The sequence below is a fragment of the Lampris incognitus genome, chromosome 2 (assembly GCF_029633865.1).
Source record: "Lampris incognitus isolate fLamInc1 chromosome 2, fLamInc1.hap2, whole genome shotgun sequence".
NCBI lineage: Eukaryota > Metazoa > Chordata > Actinopteri > Lampriformes > Lampridae > Lampris > Lampris incognitus.
In genome coordinates this window covers 132,847,395-132,862,583 of record NC_079212.1, presented here as the reverse complement: position 1 = coordinate 132,862,583, position 15,189 = coordinate 132,847,395, and the positions used below count along the sequence as shown (strand labels likewise).

General features: G+C 46.4%; 1 protein-coding gene across 1 annotated transcript in view; it reads right to left on the bottom strand.

The window, feature by feature from the left end:
- Positions 1-856: 856 nt before the first annotated feature.
- Positions 857-15,189, bottom strand: part of LOC130132195 (plexin-A1-like) — a 171,377-nt gene continuing 157,044 nt past the window's right edge. Inside the window, exons 22-29 of the mRNA XM_056301754.1 lie at positions 14,305-14,464; positions 12,303-12,406; positions 9,873-9,969; positions 7,437-7,627; positions 3,753-3,922; positions 3,159-3,371; positions 2,719-2,869; positions 857-1,933 (exon numbers count right to left, since the gene is read on the bottom strand). Of these exons, the coding sequence (XP_056157729.1) occupies positions 1,838-1,933; positions 2,719-2,869; positions 3,159-3,371; positions 3,753-3,922; positions 7,437-7,627; positions 9,873-9,969; positions 12,303-12,406; positions 14,305-14,464 (1,182 nt within the window). The 3' untranslated portion in view covers positions 857-1,837. The remainder of the gene's footprint in view (positions 1,934-2,718; positions 2,870-3,158; positions 3,372-3,752; positions 3,923-7,436; positions 7,628-9,872; positions 9,970-12,302; positions 12,407-14,304; positions 14,465-15,189) is intronic.

Below are 15,189 nucleotides of genomic sequence, written 5' to 3'. Positions count from 1 at the left end.
GAGAGGATTACTTAGCCTCATGTAGGTAATGAACAGAGGTGCCTAACCTCTGTATCTCAAGATACCCCCCCACCCCATGGAGGAGAAAAAACCCCGCTAAAGCCCCTGTCTCAAACCAGGATGGTAGAGGTGGATAGGAACACTCAATATATCTTTACCTTGCCCCACTATCTAGGTATTAACATTGAGAAAGTGGAAGAAATGTAGCCCGGGGCTGAAAACAGCTTTCCCCACTTTTTCCACCACCAAGGGGCCTGGCTAAGCCCTACCTGACCTCATTGAAGCTCCTTTTAGGAGGTAAAGAAAGTATGCAACCACCAAGACTTTGGCTCTGCTTCAACAGGCTCTGTGCTTGTTTGGGTGGGTCTACAAATACGACAGCCTCTAAACTATGATTATAGTCGAGGGTGGCCTCATCTGTGTGATGCTACGATAGCAACCGACTAATGTGTCTCAAGGAGCGGTAGAAACCTCCCAGTCCTCACGACGAGGAATTGGCGTCCACTGTGGCCATTGAGAAAATGGGGGGATATTTATTGTTTCAGGTAGTGCAATGTAGCTACTTCATTGTTCAGTCACTGTACCGTGATCCACTAAATTGTCACATCTTGAGCCCTGAAAGAAACGAACTAGCCTTGCAGCCAGATTCTGATGTGGCCATGACGAAGCAACAATCCTGCGAGTATGCTTTCAGTTCTTTCAAACCAAATAAGATTGCACTAATTGAGTTTGCAATGGCGACTTCATGTCATCACTCTTCGAGGAAGTGTCCCATGTTGAAAAGAATGATAATTACATTTGTGTTCTTGCTTCCCGCCATTTCCAGCTAGGATCTAGTGATGGTTCGTAACGCAAACAACTCTTTTCAGTCACTAGGCATGTTCATATTTAAATCATACGGTAGCACAATCCATCTAACAAAATGTCTTTGCACTAAACAACATTCAAAGAAAACATGGCACAGGACAACTTTTTTGTTTCTTTTTTCATTGTTTTTTTTTCCTACATTGATCTTTTTCATTTGAAATATCAAATTGTGTTTCACTGTTGTTTTTTATTGAGTTTGTTGGCTAAAACAAACCAAAAAAAACAAAACAAACATGTTTCACCCTAATCTTTGTTTCTTTAAAAATGTAGCTGTATTTATATATAATATCTATATAGTCTTCCTTTGTAACGTTTTCTGTAAATTGTGCAAATTCAGCAGTAATACAAGTGGCGAGAGATCAGAGAGTGGGCAGTTGATTACATTTATACCAAAAAGAAAAATAAAATCCACCTTTTTTTTTAAATGTCACCTACTGGAGTCACATGACCCAAGGAGCCATTTTCCATTGGCTCGTCACGGATTGGTCCATGTTCAAAAACATTCCGTTCTGCTTAACAATGCCAGTTTTGGAGTTCCTTTTCTCTTGCCATCGTCGCTGTCCTTAACATTGCGTCATTACAGTACAACTCCCGGAAATCAAAAGACAAAGCAAACCACAAACAACAACAGCCAAAATAACCAAACGCTTTCCGGTCATATGGTCTTGGTGTACGCATGTGTGAAAATGTCCAGTATCCCAGTCTCTCACACAGCATGTGCACAAACACCACACGGCCTGCAGACACAAACAGACACACACACACCTGCGCGTATGCACACACAGGCCCGCCCATCTCTGCCGAACGCCCCCCATTTTGCAGTGTACTGCTCTGGTCCTTTGCAGTTTGTCTGTTGTGTTATTGGGGGTTGGAGTATTTGTTCTCTGGGTAAGAGGAGTGGGGGAGATAGAGAGATGGAGAGGAGGAGTGAGGAGGATGAGGAGGAGAGGATGAAGGCGGTGGTTGGTCCTCAGCTGGCCAGGGCCATTGTGTCAATGACCTGCTCCAGCTTGCTCCTCAGTCTCTGCCTCCTTGCCTGCTCGTCCCGTTCCAAAGCTGACAAGATCTGAGGACAGAGAGGGGGAGAGGCTGATAAATATTCAGCAAAATGTACAGCACAATGCTTGCTTATAAGTTTTACAAATAAGAGGGGATCCGCTCTGACAAGACAGCTGGAGTACTGCCATATCCCATGTGTGGATTAACATCTCCAGGGATGGGCAACATGATCCAGAGAGGGCCGGCTTGGATGCAGGTCTTTGTTCCAACCATGCAGTTACACACCTGAGTCTACAAACCGAGGTCCTTAGCAAAGACTATTGGTTGACTAATAGAATCAGGTGTGCAACTGCTTGGTTGGAACAAAGACCTGCACCCACACCGGCCCTTTCTGGGTCAATGTTGCCTATCCCTGATCTAGGCCTTCTAATACCATGGATTCATTGTATGTCTCATGGTCCCACTGGACACCATGTTTTTTTTTCATGAATTTTCAAGAAACGTATTGAGATACCTTGGCAAACAAATGAACGGAATAATAAAAAAAAGCAAAACACACAATACGGGGCACGAATACAACAAAACCATAACACTGCAAATGCCTGAAAAAACAATGTAATTAAGAAGCCATTCATAAGAGAATGGCATGTGCCCACACTTAGAAGTAAGGGACATTTTTGCGGTTATAAAGACCGATATGTGTTTGCTAAAATCATACAATGAACAAGAACCGACAATCAAAACAGCCACATGATGCAAAATGATCTTGGTGAGCTAATACAATATAGTTTAACTATGCCTGTCAGACGCTGAAATGAGGTGTGGGTGGTAGAAGTGGCTGAGGAGCCTCACCTCATCCTTGTACTTGACAATATAAGAGTAGATCTCGTGCAGGGCGGACATGCTGTTGAACTGGTTGAGGTGCAGGCGGGACTGCTCCGCCAGGTAGGCACTCATGTCCTGGTCACTGATGGCGGGCATCCTGGAGATGTCAGAGTAGTACCTAGAAACAAACCGACAGGAAGGAAGGGAAGGCAAGGGTGAAGGAAGGTGGGAGGGAGGCAGTGTGGGATCAAATTGAGACCAACAGAGAGGAGTGAAAAGGAAAGGAGAAAAAAAAAATTAAGGGACACGACAGGGTTGAAAGTTTGCACAAGTGGTAGAGGAGGTATAGAATGAACACGGGGAAGAAGAGGGGGCAGTAAATCTCAACTGGTGGGGTTTTCAAAGAATCACTCGGAATTTCTCCGACATGCAAAACAAATGCTAGGCTCAATCGGGCCCCCTCTTACCTCTCTACCCAGTTCTTGTAATTGGGGATGTCTTTAGCGTAGAGCAGCTTGTTCGAGGGTGAGTCCTTCCCCAGTTTGTGCTCCGACGTTGAACAGGAGTCCATGAAGGTCTGGGCCACCACGGACAGACAGGCATCTGTAATGCTGTTCTTGTGGATGTCGAAGACGAACTGAGGGTTCTTTATCACATTTACCCAGAACCTCAGTGGAAGACTGCACAGAAGGATGGCAAAGAGGTCGGTAAAGAGAGAGAGAGAGAGCTGCACATTTTGAAAGATTCGACAGGCTTTTTAAGGTATAATGAGCATTGCGAAGAATAAATCTGCCTACACAGAGCCGGTGAAATAAACAAAGGAATCTGAGTGATGAAATACCTAAGGACAGAGAGAGAAAACGAGGGAGAGAGAGAGAAAAGTAAGGAAGATGTGTCCGAGAGCAACATCGTGCAATCCGCTGACTCACAGCCTTAATGTTCTCCCACTGACTCAGTCAGCTTTTCTAAGCACCAACTAAAAACACCACCTACCAATTACTTACTCCACTTCATACTCACCAGTGCCACACACACACACACACACACCCACACACACTCACCAGTTGCTCTTCCAGGTGTGCCGTACGTCTGCATCAGATATGGAGTGTTTGTCGGCCTGCTCGTCTAGGAAGTCAAACATGTACTTAATGGCCAGGGGCAGGGCGCTTCCTCGGTGGGCCGTGCTGAAGATCGTCTCAAACAGATCGTCTACAAACTTCTGAAGTGTACCCTAAACAGGCGAGAGTCAACATCTCCTCAGTCCCGGCCGTTTGAGTTTTTCCTTGTACCGCAGACAGTAAATTCAATTCAATTCAATTTTATTGTCATTAAAAACAATGTGCAGGCACATGTTAGAAATGAAATGAGGGACAGTGTGCTCCTACAGAACGCCCCGTGTCTCAGTACCCCTCACATAAGAAGTCTGTCCCTGAGCTCTGGCTAGCTGACACTAGCGCCCGAGTGCAGCAACTGAACAGCTACACCTGTACCACGTTACAAATAACCAACCTGACTACTTTGTGTATTTTGCACCTTAAAAGAATGCTAGTGAGAATTTTCACCTTTATTGACATTCCTCCCAATTCTTCTGAATATACTGAAGGGTGGAACATTTAATCTCTTCCCAATTTTGTTTGTTGTTATGCCCTGTATCAACCTCAATGATGGCCTGGCAGCCTGTCTAGGGTGTCTCCCTGCCTGATGCCCAATGACTGCTGGGATAGGCTCCAGCATCCCCACGACCCTGACAGCAGGATAAGCAGTTTGGATAATGGATGGATGGATATATGTTTTTTGGCTTTATACATATATATGTATATATTCAGTACTTCCTGTCATCCTTGCATAGGAATATATTGCAAACTATGGTGGGGAGCAGTCACAGGTACATAGGCACTGCTGCAGAGGTAGCAGCCAAAAGGGTACTTAAACACTTTATGTACACATTATTAGACCTTTTTTCTTTTCATTACACTGAAATCAGTCATCCACTCTTAAATGAGAGTATGTAGGTGTACTTGCTCGTATATTGTGCTTTCAACCCATTTAGAGCTAGCAATACGCTTCAGTACATCCTTACAACAACACCATTGTTTTTAAGTGTTTTTTGTAGCCTTTCCCTCTTTTTCTCCCCCAGTTGTACTTGGCCAATTACCTTACTCTTCCAAGCCGTCCTAGTCACTCCTCCACCTGTTCTGCCGATCCGGGGAGGGCTGCAGACTACCAGATGCCTCCTCCGATACATGTGGAGTCGCCAGCCACTTCTTTTCACCTGACAGTGAAGAGTTTCGCCAGGGGGACGTAGCGCGTGGGAGGATCACGCTATTCCTCCCAGTTCCCCTTCCCCCCGAACAGGCGCCCCGACTGACCAGAGGAGGCGCTAGTGCAGCGACCTGGACACATACCCACATCCAGCTTCCCACCTGCAGACACGGCCAATTGCAGCCAATTGACGCCCGACCAAGCCAGAGGTAACACGGGGATTCGAACCAGCGATGCCCGTGCGGCTGGCAATGGAATAGACAGCCACACCACCCGGATGCTTGTAGCCTTTTATTTTTTTAATTGCTGACTTACTGTACATGAACGCATCAGCCCATTGTCTCCCTATGTTAGACACTGTGTATCATGGAGCATTACGGTTTGTCGAGCCCTCACTCATCACCGTGTCCTTTACTCCAAAGTCAATTGGCCTGCTCTACCAACACGGCGACTTAGTCACTGGTATGTTTTTATCTATAAGGCCATTCTGGGTACCCTCCCCTGTTATTTATCTATCTTTCTGTCCATAAAACATGGCACTTATGGGTTGTGGTCTCAGGACACCTTGCAAATGATTGTTCCTAAAGTTCGGACTGAGCTGGGCAAGAAGGCCTTCATGATTTCTGCACCATCTGCCTGGAATAGCCTGCAGAATAGACTTAAACTCCAGGACTTGGTTACTCTATCCGAATTTAAAGGTATGGTTAAGTCTATGGAATCTGTGTCTATTGGAAATTGTAAATGTTTCAATTGATAACAGGTTTGTATCTTTTCCCTTCATTTTTATGCTATTTTGCACTTTGAGCTATTCTGTTGTCTTCATGCAAGTGTGTGCTGAAACTGGTGCACTGCTGCCATTCTTGGCCAGGTCTCTCTTGTAAAAGAGATTTTAATCTTAGTGGGACTAACCTGGTTAAATAAAGGTAAATGGATGAAAAATGAATGTACCTCTTAAAGAAGTACACCTTTTTGTTTGGGGTCTAGACTGAAGATGGCATCCTTGGAGGTACTAACCCTTCGGGAGGAGGCTGCTTTTGCTTCAGACGGCCTTGCTGCCAGCGTCTGCTGTAGCATAATGACAGTGCTTTGCATCTAGGACTTTCTGAGATGCTTTATGATTGCACGTTTGGTGTGCTGAGTGTCCTATATAGTGTTTAGGAGTAGGCCCAATGAGGCTTCAGCCGAAAGCTGTTTGACGATGCGTTTCACATCACACAACCTTGGAGGCACAAGAGCCTCACAAATGCCTTCGGAATGGAAAACGATTTGAATCATCATCCCATAAAAGCTGCACCCCCCCCCCTTCCCCATCTTTATATGTCCAAACTTATTTTTTCAAAACCACACTTTGGCCAATTAGAGCTGCAGTTGGCACTCTCCTATTCATCCACACATGTATAAACCAGCTTCCCAAACGCACAAAGCTGTGGGGTCCATAATAATGAAGACCAGTTTTTCATGTTACCTCAGTGCCTTCCTCTGGCTCGTATTCTAATTACTTCCCAATCTTCCAGACCTGGTCGGGCTTACCTTCGCACTTTCCTACCAGGGGCTAGAACAATAGACAACCCAAGTGAAATACTGGGGAAGGGGAAGAAGGTTCAGCAGGAGCCGACTCATCAAGCGTGTTAGCGCCAGCAAATGAGGGGAAACGGCAAACACTTCATGCTATACTTTAATAGTTAGTTTATGTGTAAAAAGTATATATGAATGCTCCCACACGTTTGTGTACAGTTTATATTGCGAGAGAAACTCGTTAAAGTCCGCTTCGTTGGTTTTTGGTCAGAATCAAATTGGATCCAAAAATGTAGGTAAATTTTGTGTAGGCATACATGTGTGTCAGTCTATGTTTGTACAGTCTTGAGTGCTGATATGAAGGTGAAAACAGGGTAAGGAGGACTTGCCAAGGCAACCCCTTTTACATTGTCGGGAAGTCGATTTTTACCCTGTCCAGCTTCCTTCCAAATACCAGTACATACTCTGACCGCTAACAATCTACCAAACCAACACACGGACTTGAAAAATCTGAAACCTAGATATGATAGCGGGGTCAATAGATTTTAATGGATTTGGGTTTGTAATGACTGCAGGGTAAAGCCCTTGGCCTGCAAGCCCTAAGGCCACCAACAGAGGGTCTGGTAGCACTAACTAAACAACTCAATAGTCAAAGGTCAGCCTCCTAATTAAGACAAGCTCTCGCTCCTCAATGTGTGTGTGTGTGCACTCTTGGGTAAAAGGTTATTAAAAATGTTAATGAGCTTTGAGACACCCGCAAAACAAAGGTCAGAGAGAGCTGCAGGTGGAAACGGGGGTGAATGACAAGGATTTGGTGTGGTCAGGTTTTTGGCTATAGGTGTGTGTGTGTGTGTGTGTGTGTGTGTGTGTGTGTGTCAAATCATCTTGTCATCACACCCTCTATTCCCTTTGTGTGTGCGTACAAACAAAGTGACTACTTGTTAATGTCCGGGGGTGTCCGTTTTTACCTTGGTGGCCAGCAGTCTGGTCAAGTAGATCTCAGAGACCATTTTACTCCCTCTGTCCCCTTCCCTCTGGTCTGAGTGGTCGTGGTTCTTGACCAGGTGCCACAGTTTGGTGCCACTCTCCAGGTCGGGGGTGATCATGGGAGTGCGGGATCGCAGGCTGTCAGGACTGCTGGCTGTCCGCAGCATGCTCTCTGCACCGCACAGGAGGATGGACAGGAGGAGAGTTGAGCATATATTCATCCATCCATCCATCCATCCATACATACATACGTATAGTGACTTAAAAGTGCTTGTGTGTGTATGTGTGCAAAACGAGGCGATGACTGTTAAAAGGACATCCTTTTTTATGTGTTAACGTCTGCTAATTTTCTCAGTTGTTTGCAATAAGATGGTACGTTTTGGGGTGTGAAAGTAACGAAAAAGAACTAAAGGTGAATATTTGTAAGTTTTAAAGCACAATGCATGGGCCAGTTTTCTGGACACGGATTAAGGCTAGTCCTGGATTAAACTGAATTTTGAATGGGGCTTCTCCATACAGAAAACAGTTTACTTCAGGACTAGGCTTTAATCCACGTCTGGGAAACCAGCCCACGATATTGTGATCAAGGCAGCATAGATTTAGTTGCAGAGAACAGATGTAAAAAAGTGAATAGACTCTGATTATCCACACGGATGAAGCAACTTGGGGCATTCTTTAATTCCATCCATCCATTATCGTAACCGCTTATCCTGCTCTCAGGGTTGTGGGGATGCTGGAGCCTATTTCAGCAGTCACCGGGCGGCAGGCGGGGAGACACCCTGGACAGGCAGCTAGCCCATCACAAGGCTACACACACACACACACACACACACACACACACACACACACACACACACACACACACACACACACACACACACACACACACATTCATACCTAGGGACAATTTAGTGTGGCCGATTCACCTGACCTACATGTCTTTGGGCTGTGGGAGGAAACCCACGCAGATACGGGGAAAACATGCGAACTCCACACAGAGGACAACCTGGGATGACCCACCAAGGTTGGACTACCCCGGGGCTCGAACCCAGGACCTTCTTGCTGTGAGGCAACCGCACTAACCACTGCGCCACCGTGCCGCCCATTCTTTCATTTACCTTGTGAAATTTCACTCCGTTTTATTTGACTTTTTTTTGTGGATCCCCCCCCCCCCTTTTTTTTTTCTCCCAGCTGTACTTGGCCAATTACCCCACTCTTCTGAGCCATCCTGGTCACTGCTACACCCCCTCTGCCGACCCAGGGAGGGCTGCAGACTACCAAATGCCTCCTCCGATACATGTGGAGTCTCCAGCCACTTCATTTCACCTGACAGTGAAGAGTTTCACCTGGGGGATGTAGCGCGTGGGAGGATCATGCTATTCCCCCCAGTTCTCCCTTCCCCCTGAACAGGCGCCCCGACTGACCAGAGGAGGCGCTAGAGCAGCGACCAGGACACATACCCACATCCAGCTTCCCCGTGTTGGTAGGCAACAGAATAAACCGCCACGCCACCCAGATGTCTTATTTGACATTTAAAGGGGGACTTAAAAGGGTTGTGAAGGGTGACAGCTTCACCTAGTTACACGTTACTCCTTTACCCGAGAATTAATTTGCCTGTCGCTCTTTCTCGCTCTATCCCTTCCTCGCCCTCTGAGCTGGACGCTGATCCTCTAGGCTGTAATGAAGAAGTGTTGGGCTCTGAACACTTGTCACCTTCACGAGGGAGCAGAAGACTGAAAGGTTCAAAATCATCAGGAGACAGTAAGTCCACCCCCAGCTGTTGCTTTGGGGCGTGGGGGTTTATGTGTGCGTGTTTCAGCGAGACAGAGCCCAGGGACGGAGATACACGAGAAAGAAACGGACGAAAGGGAAAAGGTTGAGAGGAAAGACGAGGCAGAGCACAGAGTGGACGGAGTGTAAAAAGGCAAGAAAAGAAAAGAGGCAGTGAAGTAGAAAAAGTGGAAAGGAAAGGAATGATAGAGATGGAGAACGCGAGAAACAGGAGAGACAGAGTGAGAAGACAAGGAGCAAGAGGAGTACTGAAAAAAGCTACGATCAGTGATGAAGAGGCTTGTGGTGGAACGGGCTGGTCAGCCGGCTGCAAGGGCTGAACCTCAAAGCTGCCCCCCCCCCATTCATCCATCAATCAAATCCCGGGTCACTGAGGAAAGCCATGGCATGGCACAAGTAAGGGCCACTGACCAAAATGAAGACAGAAAGACGGACAGACAAACGACACCTGCCACTCTGCCTCAGCATCAAACTCCCCCGTCAACAGCTGTCATGCATAGAGCCCTCTTTCGGCAGTAGTCAGGGTAGGTGGGGCACCAGGAATTTATCATTACATGTGAAAACACACACACACACACACACACACACACACACACACACACACACACACACACCTTCTCTCGTACCGTATCTGCTGAGGGACTTGGTGAATGTGGAGGAGTTGGAGATATTATACGCCGAGTTCTGCTTAGGCACCAGGGCAATCACTGAACCATCTGTCACCTGCAACAGGAACACCAGCGTTACTACTGCATGACATGAGCATGACCACAGCAACCACAGCAAACACTCCACCCACAGCATACACTTCACCCTCAACATACACTCCACCCACAGCATACACTCCACCCACAAAAACAGCACATGTTAACAAAATGCTGATCACAATGTTCACTGTGAATGCTTTTTTGGGGGATTTTTTCCCCCCTCCTTTGTCTCCCCAGCTGTACTTGGCCAATTACCCCACTCTTCCGAGCTGTCCCAGTCACTGCTCCACCCCCCTTGCCGATCCGGGGAGGATTGCAGACTACCACATGCCTCCTCCGATACATGTGAAGTCACCAGCCGCTTCTTATCACCTGACAGTGAGGAGTTTCACCAGGGGGACGTAGCGAGTGGGGGGATCATGCCACCCCCCCCAGTTCCCCCTCCCCCTCGAACAGGTGCCCCGACCGAGCAGAGGGGGCGCCAGTGAAGTGACCAGGACACATCCGGCTTCCCAACCGCAGACACGGCCAATTGTGTCTGTTGGGACGCCCGACCGAGCGGGAGGTAACACGGGGATTCGATCTGGCGATCTCCGTGTTGGTACGACTGTGAATGCTATTTGAGGGCTTAGCCCTTGGCTATATTAAACACGTAGCGTAACGCAGACCGTTGGCGGGGCGGCTGCTGCAGCACTACGCCTCCGCTATAGTCGATGAAACTGGCCGCACCAGATGTGAGTGTGGCGCGTAAGCGGCACGTTAGTAGAGCGCAGCAAAAAATAGGCCAGTCGCTATTTATAGTTTTATACGAGATATGCACCTATGAATTAATTAAAATTACACAAAAATGGGTCATAAAGTGTCTATTTTTTATCTTTTTAAGTTAAACTACTGGCATACAGGAAATAACTAGCTTATTGGCAGTTTGGTTTTGAAAGTTTCTATTATTATTTGTATTATTATACATGAAGAAAAGATGAGCAATCGTACCTTATTGACCTGTAGACTTGTTTCGCCTGTGACTCGCACAACCCTATGCTGCACATAAGCCGCAAGTGCAGCCGGTGAAGAGACTGATTCCCAGCAAATCCGCCCCCCGAACGGTCTGCATGCTACGTGTTCACTGTAGCCCTAGTGTTAAAGCCACAATCCTGAAGATGAGCTTTTTGGCGAACTCACTGATGTAGAAATATGGCAACTGGGGTGATTTGAGTGCTCAATTTCCCGGCCATCCGCTGGAAATGAAACAGAGTTGCTGGTGCTGTGGCATCAACACCACAACCTGTGAGAAAATACTGATGCTGCAAATATTGATGTCGCAGTATCTGTCGGTAAAAGGTCTCCTACAAGCTTGTTCTGCCATATCTGCCTGATGGCAACGGCAATCTTCTTCGCCTCTTCTTCAAACTCGCAGCATCCTGCTTTTTTCTTATGTGTTTGCATGAAAAGCTGAAAATGTAAGAAGCTATGTGCCATATCACCTTTCCCAGGAGAGTCCTACCTGACAGAAACCACCGAAACGAGTAACTACAGAAGCGTTACTGGTCTGTATTTTCATGGATTAGTTGACTTGAATACAACAGCGATACTAAGTTTCAAAAAGGACAGTTGTCTGCATTTATATCTTCAGGATTGCAACTTTAGTGTATCACTGTTTCTTTTTCAAATGGTAAATTTCTAATTTTGGAACAAATCCCAGTTTAGGTCATACAGAGTAATCTGAAGTGACGCACGATAGGCGGTCATCTTTTCATATTTTTTTTTGGATTTTTTTTCCTCCTCAATTGTACTTGGCCAATTACCCCATTTTTCCAAGCTGTCCCAGTCGCAGCTCCATGTTCTCTGCCAATCCGGGGAGGGCTGCAGACTACCACATGCCTCCTCCGATACATATGGAGTCGCCAGCCGCTTCTTTTCACCTGACAGTGAGGAGTTTCGCCAGGGGGGCGCAGCACATGGGAGGATCACGCTATTCCTCCCAGTTCCTCCTCGCCCCCGAACAGGTGCCCTGACCGACCAGAGGAGGCGCTGGTGCAGCAAACAGAACACATACCCACATCCGGCTTCCCACCCGCAGACACGGCCAAATGTGTCTGTAGGGACACCCGACCAAGCCGGAGGTAACACGGGGATTCAATCTAGTGATCCCGTGTTGGTAGGCAACGGAATAGACCACTACACTAGCCAGACGCCCCAATCATCTTTTCTCGAACAGTGCACAAACGTGGGTGTGATGGACACTATGTATTGAGTAAAAACAAGAGGACACAAAATGCTTGCAGGTTATGTATGTGTTAACAGTGTGGAGTGGTGAGAGAAGTGTGTGTGTGTGTGGGGGGGGGGGGGTACCTGGTAGTGGGCCAGGGTGTTAAGCCTCTTCCAGTCATTATCTATTTTAGTTGTCACATCCTCGTCTTGAAGGATGATTCGAGCCATTCTTCCCTGTCGCCATTCTGTAACATCACACACACACACACACACACACACACACACACACACACACACACACACACACACACACACACACACACACACTCACACACACACTCACACACACATACAGGGGGCATAAAAGTAATTTTTATGAGTTTGTTTTATGTACAAGTAACTAAGATAATGAGTATAGAAGTTGTCCTTGGGGCTCCACAATGAATGTGCTGATATATACCTTTATGTTTGTGTTCATGTGTCTGCATGTCTAACTTTGTTGAGCAATGGGGGAGGGTTGCTGTTTTTTTTTGGAGGTGGGTTGGAAGGGGCAGTCAGGTCCACAAGAATTATCTTCGTCTTTGCCAGTATTGTTTTACATGTTTGCGTGAAACAATTTCTTACATGGCACTTATTTTGAATTTTACAATGCAAGCAACACCATTTTATATCAAAATTGCCTTTGTTTGCTAAATGCTTTGAATTTCACATTCACTTTTGATTTTTAATTGCTCCATAAAACTCAGTCATTGCAACAGCATGGGGTAAATCTGCAAAGCATGGATGAAAAGATCCTAACAAGCTTTATGCATAGGCTGCAAATAATTACAAATTGCAAACCATTGCCTAACAGGCCAGTTGACTGCAAACAAATGCAAATTGAGGAAATTCAAATGAAATGTTTATCAAACTATTCAAAAGCCACGGTGGACCTTGTCCATAGGGTGTAGACAGCAGGGAATGCCAAAACAATTGCAAGAGGCCTGATTATAATGTAATATAAATAGCTAAATCCACACAAACAAGGCACAATGAGGGGTAGATGCAATGACCGCATCAACAACTTGTGCAGCATGTTATTACCATACAGACATAGCGGGCCCTTTTACCCTAGGAAGGGAGAAAGCGATAAAGACGAGGAGAGAGAAGAGAGAGACAAGAGGAGGAGGGGGGTTTTTTGCATTCGACTCACCTTCTTGCAAGAGTAAGGTCATTATAATCAAATCTCCTGTTCAGCCCCAGTGGAAAACGAGCTAGATCTCCCAGCTGTTTCATTTGAATGATGCTGTTCGACTGGTGTGAGGCCAGAGTGCAGCTGGTTTCCCTGCACAGATTCTTTCCAGAGTCCTGACCACTCACATTCTTCCAGTAGCATTACGATAGCCGCATCTCATCAGCAGATACTTGATACTAGATACGTATGCCTCCCCCCTTTTTTTTGAGGATTTTTCTCCCCCCTTTTTATCCCCAATTGTATCCAGCCAATTACCCCACTCTTCTGAGCCGTCCCGGTCGCTGCTCCATCCCCTCTGCCGATCCGGGGAAGGCTGCAGACTACCACATGCCTCCTCCGATGCATATAGAGTCGCCAGCCGCTTCTTTTCACCTGACAGTGAGGAGTTTCGCCAGGGGGATGTAACACGTGGGGAGGATCACGTTATTCCCCCCAGTATCCCCCTCGCCCTTGAACAGGCGCCCCGACCGACCACAGGAGGCGCTAGTGCAGCGACCAGGACACGTACCCACATCCAGCGGCTTCCCACCCCGCAGACATGGCCAATTGTGTCTGTAGGGACGCCCGACCAAGCCGGGGGTAACACGGGTAATCGAAACGGTGATCCCCGTGCTGGTAGGCAACAGAATAGACCACTACGCTACCCGGACACCCATATCATTTATGTTTTTATCAAAATGACAATGGGTAGGATGAATGTTAGTAGGGGACACCAGGCTCCCCTTGACATCTGGGAGAGAACGCAACGGGTAAAGAGGGGCATTAAACAGTTTTGGGGGAGCAATGATTCCCTCTCTAAGCCCAACGAGGGAGCAGCTCCCCTTGCTCTACTGGCTAGGCGCTGCTGCGTAAGTGTTTGTGTACGTGTTTGAAAGGCATACATGAGTTTAATGTTCTCCCTCTCCTTACCGAGGTCCATGTCGGAGGCCTTGGGCCTCTGGGAATATGGAGTGCCCTTGTACACTGCATCCAGAAGCTTCTCTTTGACTTGAGTCACAGTGTCACAGTTCAGCCCCTTCACTGTCACCTCTGGGGCATTCTCGTTCTCTGGATTCACACAGTGCAAGGTCTATGGGAACAAGGGTCAGACGGGAGATGCCACATTTAACTTTTAGATGAGAAAGTCAGTTGAGACCAGAAGCACTGATGTGGGAAGCACAAATACGGAATAATCTTTGACCCTATAAGATTGAAGACAGTGCTTTATTATGATCAGTGTAGCCAACTGAGGCTCGTGGTAACAGACAGTGTGCGAGTATGTGACATGGATGTTACGATGATGTGTACCTCCTACTTACACATCTGAAATTTATGTTTTAAAATGTACATTTCATAGAAACGGGAAAGGTAACACTTTCTATGAAGCTTGCATCTATAACGCCCTATAAAGCATCTATAATGTCATATAAGCATCTATAACACCCTATAAGTGTAGCTATAAGTCATTGTAAGATTCATTATAACCATGTATATGCCCTCACAACACCTCATAACCACCTTTATGATACATTATGTCAATTTAAAACAGATTTAGGCATTATAAATATGTCATCATTAGCCTGTTTATCAGTCAAATGTCATAATGCATCATAGCCAACTTGTTGTGCTGAAGTTTTGTAGAGATGCATAATGAGATGTCAGTGCTATTTCACAGTCTTCAGCCACAGCCATTAGTTATTGTAATACACATTATAGGAAAGTATGGGCGTTATAGATGCAATAGATGCTTATTAGGCATTATAGATGCAAGCTTCATAGAAAGTGTTACCATGGGGAATATTGTCATAGCTCAAA